This window comes from Corvus kubaryi, unplaced genomic scaffold (genome assembly GCF_017639235.1).
Source record: "Corvus kubaryi isolate FWS band 111438036 unplaced genomic scaffold, C.kubaryi_AGA036_p1.0 37308, whole genome shotgun sequence".
In the NCBI taxonomy this organism is placed as follows: domain Eukaryota; kingdom Metazoa; phylum Chordata; class Aves; order Passeriformes; family Corvidae; genus Corvus; species Corvus kubaryi.
The window spans coordinates 22,564,026-22,587,953 of NW_024581096.1; the positions used below are offsets into that span (position 1 = coordinate 22,564,026).

The following is a 23,928-nucleotide window of genomic DNA, read 5'->3' on the forward strand; positions in this document are numbered from 1 at the left end:
TGAACTTTGTTTCAAAATGTCCAGTTTCACCTGCACTGTGCAGATTTTTGAAGTACTTATTTTGAGAGAACAAAAAGGGTTTCTGTGGGAATGTGCTAACATTTGAATGAAACTTACCTGTAATAAAGACATGGAAGAAGTTAGAAAAATAAAGAGGTTCAGTGAGACATTTGAGACTGGTCATGGGATCTGAACCACAAAAAAACATAAATCAGAACTTTGCAGCTTTTGAACAGTGTGAATCACATTTCAAAAAAGAAAATACTACTCATAGTCACATACCAGTTTGTCAGTGATCCTGGAATTTACTTCAGAGAAAACTGACTTTAGGACAGTACTGTTGCTTCTTGTTCCAGTACTGACTGCAGACTGTAGTACATTCTCATTGTACAAAAAAAGCTGACATCACTCATCATAGCTGTTGTTTTCAAACCAGCAGGGAAATCTGTGGGATTTTAAAAAACCCAGCTTGGTAGCTTCATAGGCTTATCCACTAGACTTCAGTCATACAAACAGGAACTTTCTTTCTACAGAGACTTGTCAGGAAATAGTCAGGAGTCTAGTATACTCAATATTTGACTTTCTAACCAAGAAAAACAACTTTTAATGTGGACTGTTCTTTCACCTGTTACCAAATGGCTACATAAATTTGGGAATACACATATTTACCGTTCCAGCTAAATGGGAAACATATGGGTATTTGTTCTTCCACTGGACACTGAAATATATGTGTATTCCATGGATGGACAAAATTGACCAGAGTTGACAGCTATTTCTGTCCTTTCACTCTCTTACATGTTACATCAAGATTGTAACTAAGGTAGTGGTTGTTTGCAATATTGCTTTTGACGATTACATGGTTTGAAGAAACAACTCTGTTGACATTGCTATTTCTGTTTCTGTGTTACTTCACTTCCTTCTTATACTGTAACAGTCACAAGCATCATTTTACAGCCAGACCTCTATCTAGGCTTCTCATCCGAATGGGCAAAATGGAGAGAAAAAAGCACTGGGTTGCTCATGATTTTGCAGGGGGTTGGGGGCTGAAAAGGGAGGGAAGACACACAGGTCTCTCTCTCTCGTGTGTGTGTGTGTGTGTGTGCATGCGTGCGTGCTAGCAGCTGATGCTGACTGGAGAGTTTCTCCAACAGGAATAACTGCTGTCTCGCTCAGCTCAGCTGCATCTTCAGAGATGGTGGAAATTGTTTTTTCCCAGGCTGTCCTGCACATTGGCCAGCAGCAAGGCCATGTGTGTGTTGCAGCTGCCTCACTGTGCTTACATACAGAATAAGCTCTGTAGGCAGTATTGAAGATGGATGAGCTGCTGTGAAGGCAGAAGTATCAGTCCAGTTAATTTTACCACAATGCACTCTGTCCTGTCCTCATATGTTGTACTGACTTCCTTGAAACCATAGATGACTTGAGACACAAGCTTGCACATAGTTCCCTGGTGCCCCTGGGAAAGGCTCCAGGGTTTAAACCGGGTGTTTAATGTAGGAGTTGGAGAAAGACAAAATTAGAAGGGACCGCCAGCATCAGCGGGTTGCATACCTTGTCAACACCGGCAACACCTTTACGGCTTCTTTTTTAAACTAATACCAAAACCCATGGGCGTAAAGCTGCACCACTGTCACCCTCGGCACGTGCTGCGACCCCCACCCCTGCGGGGACACAGCGGCATCCGAGCCCTCCCCTGCTCTGCCCCGGCACCGCCCCGGCACCGCCCCGGCACCGCCCCGGCACCGCCCCGGCACCGCCCCGGCACCGCCCCGGCACCGCCCCGTTCGCTCGGCGGGCGGAGCGCCGGCTGCGGGGCGGCCCCCGCGGCCCAGTTCCTGCTGGCGGGATGGCGCGGCGGGCGGGTGCGCTGTGGCCGTCTTTCGGCCGGCTGCTGTGCCTGTCCCTGTGCCTGCGTCTGCCCCTACCCCTGTGCCTGGCGCGCCCTCCCGCCCCGCACCTCGTGCTGGTGCTGGCCGACGACCTGGGCTGGGGCGACGTGGGCTGGCACGGCTCTGCCATCCGCACGCCGCGGCTGGACGCGCTGGGCGCGGGCGGCGTGCGGCTGGAGCGCTACTACACCCAGCCGCTCTGCACGCCGTCCCGCAGCCAGCTCCTCTCGGGCCGCTACCAGGTAGGGCGGGCGCTCCACCCTCCCGCGCTACCGGGGATGCTGCGGCTGCTCCCTGCTTTCTTCTGGCCGTACCCCGTGTCGCTGGGGCTCCCTGGGTCTCTGTGCAGCTGCGCAGGGGAGACGGCTGCGCTGTGGGTAACAGCTGCTCGGAAACGCAAACTTCTCTTTGTCTGCGAGCTCGGGAGTAAACTGAACATGGAATCAGTGCAGATCGTTCTGTGCCAGAAAAGCCGAGGTGCTCTCTGTGCTTCGGTTGGGTTAACAGGCACGGCAGCCTGTCGTGGGAGATATCCCTGCCCTAGTCATCTGACTCTTGGATATTTTTTCCACTGGACAGACGCACGGTCGAGACGCAGGCAGAAGCAGATCAGCACCATTTGTTCAGTTTTTGCAACATGTTTTCCAGTGCAGCGCTTAAATGCGTCACAGGCTGTACACTCACCTCCACCTGGTAGGAGGTGTAGATGTTCTGCTCCTCGATGGAGTACGCACAGCGTGATCATTAGTCTGGGTGACCAGATAGTTGGTACTCATTATTCTGATTTTTTCCACTTTTAAATTTTTTTTTTTTCCCCAGTTGCACAGGTATAAGATTTGGGTGTTATAATACTGGTATACTTCTACCTGTTCCCATCCTTTTTTGTGATTTTTGCAAAAACATGGGGAGTGGGGGGCAGGAAGAGCAGCATGGACAGAAGGAAGAAACTCACAAAGGGTTAAGTGTGTTTCAGAAACTTCCCCTCTCTCTCAAGAAGTCCTGCACATCCATGTTAACCGTAGTGATTTGCCAAAGAGACTGCTCTGAATAAAAGAAAATAAATGTCAATCCTGTATTAGTGGGTGCTCTCCCTTACCACAGGCAGGTTTTTCTCAGTGACACTTTTTCCAAGCAACATTTGTCCTGTTCCTGGAAACTCCCAAGAATTGAGTAATGATGAAAAGGAAGAAGCAATTTGCATTATCTTTACCAACTCTTTAAGTGTTCTATTCAATAACCTAGAATACTTTTTTGTAGTGACTATTTTTAAAATACAGTTCATAATCTGAATGTGCTTTCTAAGACATGGGCCACTGCTGCATCACATCTTAAAAGTGGACATTGAAAGTATCTATAGGTCAGTCTGGATTTAAATTCATCCCATACATCTGGCTTGATAATTTAATGGTCTTTGTGATGAGTAAAATAATATTAGAAAATGGAAGTAATCTTTTTTTTTTTTAATAGAGGATACCTTCTGTGCAGCAATAATTATGCAGTAAATAATTATATTATGCAGAAAATATGAGGGATTTTTTAAAAAATTGTTTTACCCATGGATATGATTAACAGTTGCTAAGAGACTTGAGAAAGTAACCTAAATCTGGTCGTCTCTGGAGGTGGAATTTTGGTAGCCACCTTGCAATCTGTATGAAAGAAAAGCAATAATACTGGTCTAAGATAGCTATATATTTTTAAATTATTGCTTCCTTCTCCTTTTTCTCATTTTCCAGATACAGTGCAAGAAATTACAATGCTTTGCTAGTTTGTGTCCTTCTGTATATTAATAATGTTTTCTGTAGTACAGCATTTAAAAATATTTTAAATATAGTTTTGTATGTAATATAAAATTTATACTAAAATTTAATTTTTGGAACCTCCTTGTTCATAGAAAATGAGTAACTTGTAGGCCCTTTAGAAAAGGGCCTCCTTGCCCACTTGCCTAAGATTGGGGCTTATTTGTTTTAAAAGTCAGTTCAGAGAGTTGCTAAAGCAATGCTTTGAAAGCTAATCGTGCAGCTTGCTACACTGGTGTGCTTAGTGGAGTCATAAAATCTGGTGTCATCTGCTCCAGGGGGTCTTGGAGGCTTTGTGCTTTGACACACACACAGATTGCTAGAAACACTTAATATATAAATGAGATATTTGTACTTGTATACGTATGTTTGCAGGCCTAAGGTTTAGGGTATTGCCTTTTTGATTGTGGAGAAGACAGGGAAGTTGACAAAAGTCAGCTTATAGTATCAGTAACTGGGGAGGTTCCTTACATCCAACATCATATACTACTCGAAGTATTGTTGTCAGTCATGGTTTTGTAAAGAGATACGAAATTCACCACTTAGTGAGACTGGAAACTATTAAACTATTAAATGTCTGTTAATAAGAATTATTAAATGTCAGATCTAGGCAGTGTAAAGCTTGTGTCATCCTCATATCCAAATGGTTTTTATAGTGCTTGTACTCATTTAAAGCATGCAAATAAATATATAAATGTATATATAATATCCTTTTAGAAGAGTAATAGAAAAATAGTTTTCTTTTATTAGCCTTTCCTCCAGTGACTGTTCTCTGATACAGGCAAAAGCTTGGTAGCTTCACCTGCCATATGTGTTTTTGCCCATTTCAATCCCATTTAAAATTTCCCCCTCCATGTTGAGATGTCCTTAGCCTTCAAACAGACCGTAATGGTAATTCTTCCCTATTAGATTTCTAGCTAAAAGCATAAAAGGCTTTGGGTTTGTTTGTTTTGAGGTTGGCTTGTTTTGGGGCTTTTTAAAATTGTGCTTGATTTATGCCTGGGAAGATGTTAACTCTTGCAGTGCCATTTTCTTGTTTTCCTCCATGCAACTCCTGCCTTCCACCTGCAGCTTCCTCATCATCTGCAGTGCTACATCAGTAAAATGAAGAGCCCCTAAAACTAATGCTAACCTCTGATGCAGCTGTGTTTCTTTTTGGGCCTGCTTGTAAAATTAACCCATGGGGTGCACTGTAAGTGATCTCTCATGCTTCTTTTCTTTGCTAGATCCACACAGGCTTACAACACCAGATAATTTGGCCATGCCAGCCCAGCTGTCTGCCACTGGATGAGAAACTCCTCCCAGAGCTACTTCAAGAGGCGGGATATGTTACTCACATGGTGGGGAAGTGGCATTTAGGGATGTACAGAAAAGAATGCCTTCCAACCCGCAGAGGATTTGACACTTACTTTGGTAATGGTTTGATTTAACGTGGGCAATAAATGCAGTGTTAAAAAGGATGCCCCATTCTCATAAGAACAGCAGATTTACTGTTAGTTTATAAGCAAAGCCATACCTGCGTGTGCATATTTCTGAATTATCACTGCTTAAAAAAATGATGATGCCTTAAATGTATGCTCAAGCTTTACAACTTATTGGGGAAAGTATTGGAATTACTGTGCCTCCAAGTAAGGTATTTCTCTCTTGCCATCTTGCCTCATCTCTTCCTCCTTCCCAGACTTACTTCTATTCCAAATTCTCTGTCTCCTACCTACCAAATAGGGAATGGGGGCTACAGCCAGTTTGCGTAGCTTTGGTTTTCCAGAGCTGGTAATGAGATGGCGTGAAAGCCTCTATAAAGTAGTACCCAAAAACTCACAAGTTAGGAAGTCAAACTCTCAGACTAAACAATAGATTGTCCAAGTATGAGTGCATTACTTGCAGAGCAACTTGCAGCTACTCACTGTTTATTGTTCCTCGTGTGGTTTGGGCTCGTCCCAGTGTCAATTCCACATTTACTAGTTTTGCACAAGTGTCATGGCTGTTACGTTACTTGGGCTGTCTGCTCTGCATCTCATTCTGCACAGCTCAAAGAGGTCCATCTCCACTTGGTTGTTCTTAAGCCAATTTCCTTGAACGATGAATTTCAAAACAGTTCATTTCAATGCAGAAGTCTGTGTTGCTCTTGTCTAACCTCAGGCTTAGGTGAAGAGTGTGACTGTGTTACGTGTGTGCTTTTTATAAACTATGTTGGTCCAAACGTTAGGAGGGAAAAACTGTTCCCTTGGCTAGTCTATCTCTTTTCCTTCTTCAGGGAGCTGATGGCCATGGTTTCACAATGGAATTAAGCTAATATGTGGTTAGAATATAACAGCTCATTTCTTAAACTCTTGTGCTTCCTCTCATCCGTTCATGGGAACTTGGGATCTTTTTGATGGCATAGGTGTGGATAGGCTGCTGTTACTTGTGAAATCTCACCCTGGGACTGAGCAGGCTCCTAATGCAGGAGCCTGAGGACAGGCTGGCTCTGGGTATGGTTGTTGGGTGGCCAGTGTGACATTATTTTTCAGAGGATATAGCAGGATATAGCTTTTTAATCTCTTACAGTGTTCATGTGATTCCAGTAGGCATCGATTATGATTACGGTCTTGATTCTGTGGCACACTTGATGCAGAGACTCCCCTAGTGGGCATTCAAAATGGAAAAAATGCAACATGTGCCTCTGAGTACATTGATGTAAGCAGTCTGCACATAAAATCAGTTCATCTTTTGAAAGAATACCCATTTTTTCCTCCTAAAAATATAGTAGCCATTTATATTGTATTTAAGACAACTTCATTATTCTTTTACATTTGTTTTTGCAGAAATAAATAGCTGAAGCTGCTGAATAAAAATTCAAGTAAAGCTCTTCTGTCTTGGATTTTTGTCCCAAGTTTTTGTTTGCCGAACATAAGACTGTATTTTTTTCAGATTCATCTATTTTTTTCAGGATATTGGGGGAAAATTTTAAAATCTAATTTCAAGTGTAATTTTTGAGATTCAAGTCATTTGGAAAAGTTTTATCTGTGATTGCTAAAGCATGAGGGCTCTCAGTGCTTAACAGGGTAGCCCTAGGTAGGACCAAATCTACACACGTAGAATTTTTACTTCGTTCTTTTTGGATATCTCTAAATGATAGTGTCTTTCCTTCACCAGCTGGTGTCAGCAGTGGATCAGAAATTACCTTACAGCAGACGTCATGATTCATACTTGGGTGTTTATGAATAAGTGAATTTTAAAAATTCCAAACTTTCTAATAGAGATGGAAATCTTATGTCAAAATACAAACATACAAAATCGTAGCACCAAAAATCAGACTAGCACACGGCTAGATCCCTGCCTTTGGTCTCAGTGCATTAGTTTAATGCTAATGGATATCAAAGTATAAATAAGTCATTGAACTGCTTTCAAAATGTTTAATTTCTTTTGAAATTACTACTTGCATTAGCAATGAAAATCCTATGAGATATTAAATGTGGAGCTACTCAGACCTGTCAGGGGTGTCACTGTAGGTGGTCCAGGGTTGAATTAGTGTTTTAGCTTAAAACCATTAATGTTTTGATATTTATGTTTGACTTTTCTCCTCCTCCTGATGTATGTGTTTATGTGACACGATGTTGGCCTGCTCATTTGACATCTTTTCCTGTTCTAGGCTATCTCCTGGGCAGTGAGGATTATTATACTCATGACCGCTGCGTCCTCATCAAAGCAAGGAATGTGACGCGCTGTGCTCTGGACTTCCGAGATGGAGAAGAAGTTGCAACTGGATTTAAAAATGTGTACTCCACAAATTTGTTCACAGAAAGAGCTATAGATCTTATAGCCAGTCACAAAACTGAGAAGGTACAGTCAACAGCTGCTACTCTGATAACTTCAACATTAACGAATGTTTTAAAAAATGTTAATGAAGTATTAGTAGAGAAAGCTGTGTTTGGACTGTAATTCGGGGCTATTCAGTAAGTGCATAGAGCTAAATGTGAGAAGTAGCATTTGTAAAACTTGTCTTGTCTGCTGCCAAAATCAGTTTTGTCTGCATGGTCCTGGCCTGCTACTCTTCTCCATTTCTTTTATTATATTACAATTAATAATTTTTTAGAAATGGTTTAGCAAGTAGTTTGCACTTCTAAAAAGAGAAGGGAAGTTTAAGGGGAGAAGTTTAGTAGAAAGAAGTTGTCAACAACTGTGTTATGTGGAAAAGTGACACCTGATGTTTTTCCACAGCTTTTCAAAAGTAATTTTTCGAACTTTCTCAGTTTATGTGCAGGGATTAGAAGATGTAGAAGTGTTAGAAGAAATCAAAATGCACTACCTGCACTGTTGATAAATCAGGTCTGCTTTTGCTGCAGTAAATTTTGCACTTACTACTTTATGTTCAACTAATTTCCATTCTGTCCCTTCCACCCCAGCCCCTCTTTCTCTATCTCGCCTTTCAGTCTGTGCATGAACCTCTCGAGGTCCCTGAAGAATACATGAAACCATATTCTTCCATAAAAGATGTAAAGAGGCGCCAGTATGCAGGGATGGTGACTCTTATGGATGAAGCAGTAGGAAATCTTACTGATGCTCTGAAAGCATACGGTCTTTGGGACAACACAGTTTTTGTTTTCTCTACTGGTAAGTTCCTTTAACTATTCTTTCAGTAATAACTTTGCTACAGCATCTAACAAGCTGACTACAGAGACATCTGGCCCCTCTGTCTTTCCTCCAGATATTTTCTAACTACAGAAGAGTGATGAAAGTTGAGCAGGACTTTGAGTCAAACAGCAGTTTCTTTCCCTGCTCTTAGGGCTTTCTCAAGCTTGACAAAAACAACTCTGAAGTAGTGTTTGTGCTGGTGGGGGATGCTCCTGGTGGAGTAAAAACAGCTTTGTAAAATCTGAGGAGGGCAGTGGAGTTAGAAGCATCTTACTTGACACTGCAGTTACTGTCGGAATCTGTCAGAATTGAATCCTTGCTGCGAGCTGTCTACAAATTTATTTGTTCTGAAGCTGTCTGTCCAGTCTGTGAATTGCCATGCGTTGCATGAAGCACAAACAGCCAGACAGCAAGCAGCTTGAAGCCAAAACTCTTTCTTTCTCTTGCTTTAAGGTGACATGTAATTTTTGTCTATCTTGAAATATTTTCACTAGCATCTTACTCCCATGAAACAAAGGTCTGTTAATAAAACAGCTGAAAATATGATGAGCAGTCTAGTCAGCCAAATTACAGTCTAAGTTTTTGTATGTACAGGCACATGATTTGGTTTCTAGGTTATTAGAGTAATGCAAATAATACATTGCAAAGCAGTCCCCTTTGTTTCCAAATTAAGAATGAAACAGAACCATTTTGAAATACAGCTGCTTGGCTGGGTTTCAGGAACATATTTGCTCTTGTCTGGTTGAAAGTGGGAAGTAGCCTTTCAATGCATACAGTTGTTCTTTTGTCCACACTTTACATATTAGGGCAGTCAAAATGGCAAATTAATTTTCTGTGAACACTTCAAAAAACAACAAAAACAACTAAAACAAACAAACAAAACCAAAACAAAGAACCAACCAAAATTTGATGAAAATGCACTGATATGTTTTGAGTTTAGCAGCTGCTTCCTATAGCACTCGGAATCTTGGAATTTCATTTTGAGTCCAGACCTGTTTGCCTTATGATGTTACATTTGTGTCCAGGTTTTGGCTCTAGCAGGATTCGATAACTCTTCTATGCCTGTTTCTAGTTGCAATGTTTTTATATTTAGAACTGTAAGTAAGCAAAGACATATGGAAAATGGTACCAGTATTTATTCCATATGGAAAAAATCCAGTCTTTGCTGATGGGGTCTTGGTAGAGTTATTTCAGTAATGTTTGTTCAGTACATTGTGGAATAAAACTAAATACATCTGAGCTAGAATTACAAGGTATGAGTGAATTAAAAAGACAAATTTGGTTTTTTCATTTATGAAGCATTTATTTTTCTGAACAGTGACAGTCTACCCTGTTCTTTAACAGTGATTATTTTACAATCAGTTGCAAGTATGTTTCAACAAGAGCCAAACAATCAGGAGAATCAAGTGTCTGCCCTATCAAATGGGACATATTTTGAGTTAATTGACAGTTTAAACTTCCAGGAGTTAAATTTAATATGACTAAAATGCGTAGAAATTGGACTAAGATCAGGCAGGACAGGAGCCAGTGATTTGGTTTTTTTCAGTGTTCTCTCTTTATTTCACGCAATTATTCTTCACAGACATAAAACATTGCATGCAATAAGGAAACAGTTTCAAAAACCAAATGTTGTAACCATAAAACATTTTAAAAAGGCCAAAAAAGGAAAAAAAGTGCCAAATTATTCAGTTTTTCTATATTTTGCTTAGTGCTTTTGCAGATGGTGTGTTTCAGAATGGACATTAGAGCATGGTTTAAAAGAAACATATGAGGGTCTGCAGTTGAGCATCACGTGCAGAGAGCTGTGCTGCGTGAGATCTGCCTGCACAGCTTTCAAGTCCTTTGGAACTGGGAGTCCTGATGTGCACTGGAAGCTGCAATATGAGCATATGATTATAGTATGATTTCTCTCCAGCTCTTGAGGACATGTCTGCTTGAAGAAGTCCCTCTCCCTGCCCCAAGTGCTGTTCTGGAACTGGGAGACCCTCTTTTTGCTTGGTGGGACACAGCAGGGGACACACACTTTTCTTTATGATCAGGAACTCTTGTCAAAGAAAGTTCTTCCTGTTTTGTGGGAGTAAGAATCAATTCAAGGATTTCAATGAGTACTGCAAGGGAGAATCTAGGGAATGATAAAGTTTATCCATAACTTTAATGAGAATGTTAAAGACACAAAATCATCATACTTGCCTAGAGATGGAAAATGCACCAGCATTTGGCGGTGCTGGTGGGTGAGAGGCTGGACATGACCCAGCCATGGGCACTCACAGCCCAGAGAGCCAAACGTGTCCTGGGCTGCATCCAAAGCAGCGTGGCCAGCAGGGCCAGGGAGGGGATTCTGCCCCTCTGCTCTGCTCTGCTGGGACCCCACCTGCAGTGCTGCATCCAGCTCTGGGGTCCCAGCACTGGAAGGACAGGGACCTGTTGGAGCAAGTCCAGGGCAGGGCCACAGATATTATCAGAGAGCTGGAGCACCATTGCTATTAGGACAGGCCCAGAGCGTTGGGATTGTTCAGCCTGGAGAAGAGAAGGCTCTGAAGAGACCTTACTGCAGCCTTTCAGTACTTAAAGTAGGCTTATAAAAAATATGAGGACAGAGTTTTTAACAGGACCTGTTGTGACAGGACAAGAGGTGATAGTTTTAAACTGAAGTAGAACAGATTCAGATATTAGATATAAGGAAGATGTTTTTCATAATGAGGTTGGTGAAATACTGGGACAGATTGCCCAGAGAGGTGGTGGGTGTCCCATCTGTGGAAACATTCAAGGTCAGGTTGGATGGGGCACTAAATAACCTGGTCTAGTCAAAGACATCTGTGCTCATTGTAGGAGGGTTGGACTAGATGACTTTTAAAGGTCCTTTCAAAGGCAAATCATTCTAAGAGAAAAATTTTGTTAGCTATGTGGTTTGATAAAGGTGTTGTCGAAAGTCTGTAGAGCAAAAAGAAAACATTGCTTTTATGGTACATTTTACTAGATTCATTACTATTTCCTTTTTAGTTGCAGCCAAAATTCACCTTCCATGTTTGCATCTCTCTGTGCTTTTAAGGTCCTGCCCAAAGAATAATTTACAGATGGTCATTTAATATTTTGTGCTATAGCAAGTAGCATTGCATCAAACATGGTCTTCTGACTACTTCACTGTGAAGTGTTGACCTCAAACTGTAGATCTCTTTTTAGTGGGTGCAAATTGAAAAACTGTAGAATATGATGTAATCTTTGATCTTGTGGTAGGTTTTTTTTTATTATACTCTTTCATGTTTCTTTCTATTTGTTATGGCTTAAGAGGGATTGCCTTGCAAACATGCCAGTTGAAAAATGGAGATACTGCACATTTTGAAAGAGTGTTGTGAAATGTGTAGAAGAGCTTCAGTTCCTCTTTAAAGTGGTCTGATGGAGATACCAGGGTAAAAATGTAACTTCATTATGTTTGATCATTAGCAAAATCTGACTCCATCAGTACGTCCTGTAAATCAACCCTCTGGTGTCTTTTTGAACAGATAAACAGGCTATTTCTACAAGTAAGTAAGAAAAAAGTGAGCAGGTTCGATGGTATGTGGTGTATCAAGTAGTAGCTTGAAAAGTCTTGAGTGGCTTGATATGAAATAGAATTTGCTTTTATGGAGCACTTTTTATACTGCTGATACAAGTAAGTCTGTGATCTGGTAAGATCTGGTGAGATCATTGATGAAAATGAAATCATTGCTTTTTTAAGCAAAACAGATGAAAATGAATGCAGCAGTGGTAGGTACCCATGGCCTTTTATCCACTTGAAATCAAAGAGAATGAGAGATAGGGTATATTTTTATTTTTAGCAATCATAGGAGTCTGTAACTTCCAATGTCCCTGAACAGGACCTCAATTTAAAATAAAGGTCATGAAAAGCATTAAAGGGTACAAATTTGCTTCAAAACTATTAACATGGGCTTAGAGTCCAAATTTTGCTTCAAATACAGAACTGTGATTTGAGGTAAGTAGTGGAGATTTGCTCTGAGTAAAATGTGATTACAGTTTCTGCAAGGTATTAAAATAAATTTTGGTGTAAATTTGCCAACATTAAAGCAAAGGAATATGACCCCTAATTTCAGTTCTGTATTAAAGCTACTATCCTTTGCTTCATTTAACTTTCAGCTTTTTATTAAACTAAACCACTGTGGAGCAACACTCCTTTCTTCCAGTATTTCTCTCTGTTTTAAAATGTGGATTAGCACTGTAGTGCCCGGTAGTTGCCATAAGAGGGCTTTGGAAAGCAAAACACGTGGAACTTTTCAATCCTTGGTTTATATTGCTAAGGGAAAACCACATAAATCCTTTCCATAATGGAGCATGTGACAGTGATGACTGTTTTCACTCCAAAAGATGGTCTTTTATCATTGTAGAATGATGATTAATAAGAGCACAGATTGTTTTGGACATCCTTACTGATGTTTGTACCGTTTGTATCATACCCCTAGGTTTTCTTTTCCCCCAAAATGTCATATTACCTTTTTTTTTTTTTTTTTTTTTTTTGCATTCCAGCCAGCATATTGTGGCTTTTGGCTAATGAAATACTGGAATTCTTCTTTCCCTATTTCCAGTGCCTTCTTTGAGACTACGCATCTGACTTTCACTGAGTCCTTATGGGCATTTTTTTATCTTCTTGATATCTTTGATCACAAATGAACTCCTGCTCCTTCACTTTTGCTTGTAAGGGACTTCAGAGAGCCTTCTAATTGCAGATTGGCTGAGCCAGCTGAAGGACAGATTGGCTAGAGCAGTTATTCTGTGTGTGATGTCAGAGTGCTAATTTTGATGGTTGTGCTCTCAGATTTTTATATTACAGTCCTAAAGACTTGTTTTAATTGGTCTTTCAGAGGTTTCTGAGAGGTTTGGTGTGTTGCCAGTGAGGAAGATGTCTCGGCATCTATTGGCTGATCATCTGCTGCTTCCTGAGTAGAAATAAACACTGGTGCCTTAGCTGCAAGCACCTTTTGTCACACTAGTTTTTTGACTGTATCTATTCCCAAATATTATTTTTCTGTTTCTTATTTATTTAATCTCATTTTTATACAGGCAAAAGTTCTGACAGATCACTGTACTTGTATTGGTTAGAATTGTTACATGTCCATGACAGTGAAAGGTGCATGTGGTTGGTGTTTTGTACTCCAGTGCTGGCTTTTATTATTTTTTTTTCAGGTTTTTTCCATGTTAAAGTGTGGGTGATAAAATTTTTTAGAAATAAAAATACACCTTCTCTGTCGTATGATGCAGGTAATAGTAATGAGACTCGATTTTTAAGAATATGTTATCAAAGGTGGAAATGTTGTAGTGGAAATGGATTTAAAATCAATACTGAAAGATGTTGATAGTCAATATATTGACTCCCTCCCTGTCATTTTAAAATCCTATGAAAACTCAGAATGTTTTGTAGGAAATGTTTATTTATCTTCCTTTCCGTCTAGCATTAATCCCTCCTCACCCACCCAGCTTTTTCCATGCAAAACCTAGCACTCCAAAGCCAAGTTCCTGAACAGGGAGTGACCTTGTGCCAGAGACATTTGCTTCTTCTTTGTCTTCATGTTTAAAAACTCCATCATAAGTTGAATCTTGATTTTTTCTTCCTGTTTTTAGTGAATGCCAGTGCTTGAAGTGAAGTTCATTTGTAAATGAAACTTGGAAGTGAATTTTGCCCAGAATTTTGCAAGCTGGCCAGTTTTGTGTAAAGCTTTGATTTAAGCATGTTAATAGCTTTGGTAGTAATTTTTTTTCTTAGAATGAGATGATTGCTGAAAACAGCCCATTTCATATATTAACAATAATGTTTCATAATCTCCCACAGCTCCCAAAAGGTTGCCTTAAACTATGATTACTATTAAACGATACCAGTTTGTTCTCCATAATAGTGTTTGGGAAGCCTTTATTCTTTGTGTCAGAATTTTCTGCACCCAAAAAGTGGTCAGGTTCAGTTCTCCTGTCAGTGGGACAAATCCAAAGTTTTCCTGACAGTGTCTTGTCTAACTTGCTCACTGCAGACATATGAACAGCGTGTCAGGTTTTTTCTGTTGGTTTTGGGTTAAAATTTTCTTCCATGTTTCTGTCGTGTCTAGTGATGTGTGGCGTGTGCTAGTGTAGACCTTGACACAGCAGGGTCTGTAACTACTGAGACCTGTTTAATTACTGAGACTGCTCACAATGAAAGCACTCGACTGAAACTGTCTGTGCTAGGATTGCTGCTATCGTGAAAGCTGTACTGGAAAGCAAAAAAAAAAGAAAAAAAAGAAAATTTCAATGGGATGAAAAAGGGCATTGTTCATGCAGCTTTTGTAGGGTTGAGTCTGTAACTGCTGGAAGCTTGTGTATATCAAATGCATTTCTTTCTCCCATGAGATCAGTTTTCTTGTTTTTTTTTTCCAATTTTGAAGAAGTCAAGAAAATAAAGAGACAGTTCTGGTGAGTTGCAAAAAAACATAGAGGTTGATTTATATGAGCACAACTCGATAAAAGTTACTCTGTAAATGCTCAGTAAAGTTGTTCAGCAAATGGTGCTCTGATGCAGGAGAGGTATTATATTCCCTGATGGAAAAGAAAACCCCTATGGTTGTATTTAGAGCACAACAAGAACTACATTAGCAGAATTTGATGTTAGAAGGTCTAGTTTTCTATCGTCCCTCTAATTGAAAGGCTTTCAGCATTGCTTCTATGTCACATACACAAATAAATCTGTATCAAGCACTGAAATATAATAATGTATCAGCACTCTGAAGACAAAGTGGCATTTCTGCCATTGAACATTGAACCTTCAAGGTTATTCTTTCTGCTTTGAGTATACAACATCAGACTGAAGTGTACAAGAGATGTTTTTTTGTTAGCTGGTCTTACCAAGTGATTTTGGTTCATTTTGTTGGAAATATGTGTTTTGTATTAGCCATCAGAGGGAGTGTGATTGGTCTTCTATCACACTTGTGGCACGACTGAAAAATGCAGCTACACATGGATCTTCCAGATGCAATGTGGGGAAGCAGGGAAGAACATGAGTTCAACTTAAGGGCAAAGTTATTCTCTAATTCATGCTGCGAGTCTCCTATCCAAAGTGTAGATCTCTGTTGTGTATTCTGTACTCTTTTTTTTCTAATGAAACCTCAATGGGAGTTCTGCACTTGGAACATGTACAGAGTAAGCATTATTTATGCTCTGAAGATCAGAGGGGAGAAATTTTCTCCAAATGGGATCCTTTACCACTATTATTGACCGTGCTCTCTGTTTAACTGTGACTCACAACCATGAGCTTAAATCACACAAAGGAAGGTCTCTGAAGTCCTGTTCTGTGACCTAGACTTTCAGCAAGAATGTTGGAGGTCAAAAATGAGATGCATTTACAGAGCTGTGCATTGATGCTGGCTAATGTTTGCTCATATTGTGTCTGGCACTAGTAAGTGCTGTTTAATTCCCTTTCACATATGCAAAATTCACGCACAAAACTAAAAAAAGGTCAAAATAAACCCAACCAAAGCAAGCGCTAGCTGCCTGCTTGTTTTGTTGATATTGGCAACTGATTGTAGTTTACATTCAAAATTGTGTACGAGTATTAGGCATGACCTATCAGTAGACGAGTAGACTTGTCTCCTGTTTATGTACCTCACTCCATTTTTAAATAGGATAATACATGTAATACATATTAAATGATGCATGGTGGTATCATGTCTGCTAAATAAAGGGTTTTAAATTGTTGAATCGCTCTTGCTTGTAGTTCCCATTCGTTGCTCTTTACCATTGTAAACTATTTGCTGCCCCCGTAATTTCAATAGTGTTTAAAACAAAATCGTACAAAGTCCAGATTTGCATTATGGAATGGAGATGTCAACACTTAATGAAACTGTAGGAATTTGGCTCTTCTGCAGTATCCCCATCTGAAATAGGCGACAGGAGGAAAGGCCTTGGAATGGGGGTTTTGTCATACTTTCTATCTTTTTCACTGTCTGAGGTTGTTAACATGTTACTCCTTTTGTTTATTTTTAGTTGTATACTTCAAAATCTAATTTGTAGAAATATTGAAGGTAATGTGAGTTATTTTATTGACATGTTCTGTTTTCAGCAATACCAAGACAGTAACATTGTAAATTGGCTTCTTAAACTCTGTAAGTTACATATGAAATAATTTCATAGTTAACTTTTAATATACTTTCCAGTTCTGATTCACTTGGATGGACCCTCATACTGACCTCCATGTGGTTCTGATTAAGTTTAAGAACATGATTGTTCCTAAAGCCCCAGCCCTTCAAAGGAGCATGAGATACATAACATGTAAAAAATATTTACAGAACTAAACTGCGGACAAATTGAATATGCCATCTTATTTCTGCCATCCTTTTCTGTATTTGTTACACTCATTATTGTTTAGTTGTAAATTAAGGGGACCTACATGGCTGCTAGTGTTCAAGGTTGAGTTGAATTTTATTTTTAAAATGCAGTATTACAATATCAGAGAGAAAAATTAAAATCTCAGTATTGGAAAAAAAAGCCAGAGTTTAATGAAGGAATCAAAGAAGCAATCTCATCTGTTGTCTAGTTTAGTGGCTTGTACACTTTTGGAACAGTGAGACAAAGATGATTGAAAAACCTGTCCTCAACCCATTATCCCTTGTAATTCATCATCTGTTAAGGGAATTGTGCTGCCTAGCTGGCGGTGTTACAGGGGTAGAATTGCTGTAAGATTCAGGATTAGAAGTGTGTTTTTGTTGTTGCTGTTTATGGTTTGTAAAACCTCTGAATGCATTAGCACAACAGAAGAAGGGGGAAAATGTCCCAAACTCATGAGAGTTTGAGTTTCTTTTTAAGCTTTGATCATTCTGAGCTGAGGTGTTGCACAGTGGAAATGTATGAGAAATGTGAGGAAAGGAGGAAATTAATTTTTTGGAATTAAGGAATTTAGTCTTCCATATTTTATTGGGACCTGGTGAGTATGGGTTTCTGTCCGTGTTCCTGATTGCCCATCTTAGTCTTCCAAATTGTGAAATGTCTTTTCCTGTGGGAAAGAAAGAGACTGTCTTCTAATTGGACTCTAGGAGTGGGCCCCTGCAGTGAGCAGAGGCATCTTCAACTAGATCAGGTTGCTCAGAGCTTTGTCTCCAGTCTGGCCTTGAATGTTTCCACAGATGGGACATCCACCACCTCTCTGAGCAGCCTGCCCCAGAGTTTCACCACCCTCATAATAAAAAATGTCTTCCTTATATCCAATCTAAATCTACTCTCTTTTAGTTTTAAAATCATCACCTCTTGTCCTGTCACAGCAGGCCATGGTTAAATGCCTGTTCCCACCTTTCTTCTAAACCCTCATAAAGTACTGGATGTTGCTCTGACGTCTCCATGCAACCTTCTCCAGACTGAACAGTTCCAACTTTCTCAGCCTTTCCTCATAGGGGATGTGCTCCAGTCGTCTTATCAACTTCATGGCCTCCTCTGGACTCGCTCCAACATCTCCATGTCCTTCCTGTGCTGGGACCCCAGAGCTGGATGCAGCACTGCAGGTGGGGTCCCAGCAGAGCAGAGCAGAGGGGCAGAATCCCCTCCCTGGCCCTGCTGGCCGCGCTGCTTTGGATGCAGCCCAGGACACGTTTGGCTCTCTGGGCTGTGAGTGCCCATGGCTGGGTCATGTCCAGCCTCTCAGCCACCAGCACCCCCAAGTCCTTCTGGGCAGGGCTGCTCTGATCTGTCCATCCCCCAGCCTGTGCTGATACCAGGGTTGCTCTGATCCAGGTGCAGCACCTTGCACTTGGCCTTGTTAAACCTCATGAGATTCCCATGGGCCCTCTTCTACAGTTTGTCCAGGTCCCTCTGGAAGAGACTGCATCCCTCAAGTGTGTCAGCTGTGCCAGTCAGCTGAGTGTTGTCTGCAAATTTGCCAAGGGGGACTTGTTTCCACTGTCTGGATGTAGATCAGTGATGAATGGTGTCCCTCAGGGCTCTGTATGGGGACCAGTACTGATTAACAACCAGACATTGAGACATTGACCAATTCTCTGAATGTGACCATCCAGCCAATACATGATGCTCTGAGTGGCCCGCCCATCAAATCCATCTCTCCAGTTTGGAGAGAAGGATGTTCTGGGGGACTGTGTCAAAAGCTTTACAGAAGTCCAGATAAAGAACATGTGTAGCTTTTCCCTTGTCCAGTGGTGTTGTCACTTTGTTTAGAAGGCCATTTGGTTTATCACACAGGATTTGCCCTTCCTGCAGCCGTGCTGGCTGTCTCAAATCACCTCCCTGTCCTCCATGTGCCTTAGCACAGCCTCCAGGAGGATCTGTTCCATAATCTCCTAGGCACAGAGGTGAGGCTGACAGGCCAGTAGTTCCCAGGGTCCTCCTTTCTTCCCTTCTTAAAGATGGATACCATGTTTTCTATTTTCCAGTCACCTGGGACTTGCCCTGAGTGCCATGACTTTTCAAATGTCGTGGAGAGTGGGTTGGCAATGTTATCAGTCTCAGGACTCTGGGATGCATCTTGTCAGGTTCCATAGATTTATGTAAATTCCAGTTCCTCAGCTGGTCATGAACCTGATCTTCTCTTACAGTTCCTCCCCCAATCCCTTTTTTGTGGTCCATCTACTGAAGAGGTGTGAGAAAAGAGACTGCCAGTGAACACTGAGGCAAAGAAGTTGTTGAGTTCCTCACCCTTCTCTCATTCTTTGTTACCAGTTTGTCAGTCATATCCATTGCAGGGTTAAACTTACCCTGAGCTTTCTCTCCTGTCTGTAAAGCCGTTGTTGTTCTTTGCATCCCTTACCAAGGGATGCACAGCTCCAGCCATACCTTGATATATGCCTTGGACTGCATTCCTATACTCTTCCCAAAATACCTGTTCCTACTTCCACATTGTGGAATGCACTGCCTGTGCATTTTCTTCTTGCCCCGTAGTTTTACCAGCAGGTTGACTCAGCCATTGCCTGCCTTCCCTGATTTCTTATGCCTGGGGTTCGGGAGCTTTTGACCTCTATGGAAAATGTCCTTAAAGATCTGTCAGCTGTGTTCTGCTCTCTTCTCCTTGAGGGCACTTCCTCAGGGGGTCCTACTGACCTTCTTGAAGAGCTGGAAGTTTGCTTCCCTAAAATTCAGGGTCCTGTCTTCACTCTTTGCCTGACCCATGTCTCTCAGGACTGAGAACTTTACCAGTACATTATATTACAGAAGACCATACAAAAATATCAAAATGGAATTTCTTAGTTTTTTACAATTTTGTACTTCAGTATTTCTTCCATAATTGTATAATAGAACTAAAGCAAATAGACTGAAGTTTGATATTTTATATAAATATATTTTTAGGTTTCATTTGTAACTGATAAATATTGTTTGAAACAGCACAGAACTGTCTGACACAAAGCTTTCATATTTATTTAGAAATATTGCTTCTCCAAGGGACTTACTTTGTCAATCAGTGACAGCCCTGTAGAAGCACAGGGAAAATCAATCATTGATTCACTTGGGAAAGAAGCATGTAATGTTGTCTGGTCTGGGTTAAGAATTTGGAAGAAGTTGCAGGTGTTGTAAAACGGCCTTAGTCAAATGAGTAGTATCTGAAAAAGGTTATTTGAATCCCTGCTGAGATATTCTGGATCTGTTTTCCTTCCCTGCTTTTTCATTTTTTCATACATGTTAATATACACTATGGTTTAGTTAGTATATCTGTTTCATATATTTATGAATATTCCAGAGTTAAAGTATGCTGCGAGGCTAAAGTCTACAGAAGCATCTAAGAACTTCCAAGTAAAAGCTCTGTACAACTGTCCTTTCTTTCACTTTTCATTATTTCATGTTTTTCTTAAACATAGAATATAACGGATCAATATTTGTGGGCAATACCAATTTAGTGTGCATTAAAAGAGTAAGATTTTCCCTCTCTGCCTTAATTAATGGGAGAATAAAACCAGCAGAATTTACTTAGGTGGTCAGAACATAAATGTACTGAATGCAAAGGAAGCCATACATCTTACAGATTTTTGAGTTAAAAATACCAGAAGAAACACTGAAATCCATAAGCATGTTATTAGGCAGTGGTTGCTAAGATGCACACAGGTGTATCAGATCATGTAAATGTCTGATGTGAAAATGGCTAGGAGAGCTCTTACCATAGTGTTCACTGCAGTTTTTTTCCTCCATTAGTACTAATGCTGGAACAAATAAGCTAATTTCCCCTCCTTTTGGAAGGTTCCTTGTTTGTTTTTTTCAGTTCTTTACAGCTTGGTCTTAATCATTCTTCTGCTTTCTCTATACCTCTTTATGCCCTTTTGAAATCTCTGTGTTTCTCTAGACACCTCCACATGCCTCCTATGACTGGAATATCTGTCTCTGAAAATACAGCATCTATCTTTACATTTCTCTTTAAGCAGGAAGAAACAGCCCTGTTTTTATCTGAACTTTGAGCACTGCTGCCGTGTGGAATGCTGCCTATGCTTGCTCTTACCTTTGACCTCCAATTGTGTTTTCTCAAGTTAAAATGCAGCCAGAGCTTTGTGTATGCTGAAGTGAGCTGACCCTGAATTCTGTATTAAGATTCCAGAGTTGCTTGAACTGGTTGGGAGAACCAGAAGTCTGCAGCAGTAATTTCACTTATATTTTAGAGTAAATGGCTTTAACCTACAACACGTAAAACCAAATAATGCAGCAAATGTAGAGTAGGTTTTTCAATACTGACTTCTTGTATTGTAGATGGTCCCCATGTTTAGGCTATGTGAAAGATTATTACTGATCAGTGCAGAGAGCTGGATGTATTGAAGCATTGTACTGCTTCTGGTGTCTTGCAAGAGTGTACTTTATCAAATCAACAATGAAATAGCATATGCTGACATCTGGTATGCAGAATTTAATGAGAGTTTTAATAGTTATATCTCTTTAAGTCTGCTTTACGTCTACTTCTTTCTATTTGCACTGAAGTATTGTAACAGGTTTTACAATCAAATAAGCATTTGTAACAAGTGGATATAAAGAAAGACATCCTCTGCATGTTTTTTTTCTGTTAAGTCCAAATTTTTTCAACAGTATTCTTCTGTTACTCATGGGGGTTAAAAACAAAAGGTGCACTCCATTACTTTTCTCTGTAAAATTGTACATAGTTGCAGTTCTGACTGCAGAGGATATGAATTGATACCTGCCTACTTGAATGTATCACACATTCTGCTGCCATCAAGGTGTGTTCCAGTGATTTCAAAGGATTGAAAAAGCAAAGATTTTGTTTAAAACAATTTAATAATTACATTTTACTGGCCTCAAATGGTTTGCATTGACTAGGAGAGAGAAACTACTGCTGACCATCCGTTACAGTTCATTAGAAAGTCGAAGGTACCAGGAAGAATACAATGGCAAAAAAAAAACCCAAACCCAACAACAACAACAAAAAAACCAACCAAAAAAAAAAAACCCAACCAAAAAAACCCCACCCACCTAAAAGGAAAAATGCATGCCTCAGGAGGAAGAATAGCTGTGTAGACAGTGATGCTGATGTGTGGGGCTAAGGTTAGGGGTTTTTTTCTGCCCACAGGTGCCTCCTTTCACAGGTGATTGCCCCTGAGGTCTCTCAGCTGCTCAGGACCTGCATGTGGCTTCCTGTGGTTCCCTCCAAGTGACCTTGGGTAGCTTAAACATTTTAAACAGTTACAGTGGTTTCGATTTATTAATCTAGATAATTTTGACAAAACTGTGTGAAGAGTAAACATAATCATAACAGCCTCTTTTAGGGATTGTTGACCTCTTGTGTGATCTGAGAGGTTTTAATTACCTCTATTCTTTGGATTAGTTTGGTCAGAGCCTTCCTGTAGCCTAAGGCAAATGAGAAGATAAGCTTTGGGAAAACATGGACCTAAAGACCTTGCCTAGTTTAATGGGTCACGTATTCCATAATCCTGAGAGAAATCTGAAGTAGGATTTAGTAAAACTCCCCTGCTAAAGTGGGAGTAGAGGGAAAATGTGACTTCTGGACTCACATATATGAGTCAAGTAGTGGTTTTTCATGAGGGCAGAAGTCCTTTGCGAGGAAGATAAACCTGCAGCTGTAAATGTGGAGATTAGGGGAGCTCACCACTTAAGATTCCACCATCAACTCTAGTCACCCCACGTTTGCAGTGACCTACCCCTTTGACTGAATACTTCTTAATGCAGGGTTGGACTAAGCAGGCTGAGGAAGGATCATGTGGGTGGTTTGGTCAATGATATAAATGAGATGATAAATTCTGATTGTTGGTGGCATCAGGGATATCAAGCAATAGTGGAGAAATTCATTTGGGAAGCACAGGTTGAATCACAAAGTAGATGTGCTTTATGGCTTTAATATCACTAAATTAGATAAGAAATTTGCAGAGGGAAGAAGGCAAGATGTCTTCTGAGAATGGTAGGATTAGCCTGTTTCTGAAGTATGGGTGTACTGTGAATCATTTGACCATCCAGGGCTAAAGTTCTGTTTGTAATGAAATACTGTCTTTGAGCAGAGGACTCTGTTAGTGCATTACGGGGTTTTCTGCTTCTTTCCCGCTTTCAGGAATGGAAAAGGAAATAAAAAAATTAACGTATAAAGGATAAAGTTTCCAGGGTAAATGTTCTAGGGAATCATCTTTAGGCACAAACCCATTAAAACTATAATGCCCACAAAGAGCAAAATATGCAATTTGACTGTTCCTTTGAAGTCTACAGTTGTTTCTGTTGCACATATAAGCAACTCCACTTTAAAATCTCTCAGAGTTATAGTGTATAATTGAATGTGGTCTGTACGGCTAGATGTTGCCAAGAGGAGAGATTTCACAATTTCAGGATTCAGGAAATATGATCAAAAGTGGCCAAAAGTTCAAGGACGATGATATTGGAGAAAGGCGGGAACTTGCCAAGAGGAAATTGCTGGTGACCTTACTGAACTAGCATGGTGCAGGCAGATTGCAGAGGTTTAAACATGGGATTACTTAAAGAGGGCATGTTTTGGCATGTAGCTGGGGGTAAAAAAATCACAAAGTTGGAATAAAATAATCATTAATGAGTTAAAAGTTCTGTATTTAAGTGTTCCTTCTTGTCACTCACTTGAATTGGTGTGCCAAAATGAAGGAGGGGAGAGTATTAGGCGCAACACTAAACACTAGGTTTCTTTCTGTTTTTATGAGAGCAGAGGTTCAGTTTTGTCCAGCTTAACATCCTTTTCTTAGGTTCAGCAGTATGTTATTCAGCCATTGTTACTTGTAACCAAGCAAAGGTGTTAAAGAAATAAATAACAAGCAAAAAATTATTCTGAAACACTCATTCAGCAAATAGGTTATCTGTCATTTCCCTGCCTGGAAAACATAATCTGCTGCTAAAAAACAGATTTATGCAAACTGGTTAAAAACACTACTTAGATTATTAAAGAGAACAGATATTATTTATTTAAACTTCCATTACTTTCCATTATGTGTGTTTCTCTGTCACCATATTAACTTTAAAAATAACCCCTTTCCTCCCCTGTAGTCTTTGTTGCATTCAGCAAAAGCTGGGGTGGCTGTTGGGAATGCCTTAGACAATGCTGGATGTACCTACGCAAGACTGTTGCATTTCCACCTTGTTAATTAACTTACCTGTTTCCTTTCATCTTAACCTCTAGGGGAATGAAACACCCTACAGCAAACAAAACAGTTACAACTGATCAC

The 23,928-nt window shown here is 40.2% G+C and overlaps 1 protein-coding gene across 1 annotated transcript in view; it reads left to right on the top strand.

Moving 5' to 3' along the window:
• The first annotated feature begins 1,806 nt into the window (after positions 1-1,806).
• The window catches only part of ARSB (arylsulfatase B), a 74,725-nt gene continuing 52,603 nt past the window's right edge, over positions 1,807-23,928 (top strand). Inside the window, exons 1-4 of the mRNA XM_042028868.1 lie at positions 1,807-2,131; positions 4,912-5,098; positions 7,317-7,507; positions 8,071-8,278. Coding sequence (XP_041884802.1) covers positions 1,847-2,131; positions 4,912-5,098; positions 7,317-7,507; positions 8,071-8,278 — 871 coding nt within the window. The 5' untranslated portion in view covers positions 1,807-1,846. The remainder of the gene's footprint in view (positions 2,132-4,911; positions 5,099-7,316; positions 7,508-8,070; positions 8,279-23,928) is intronic.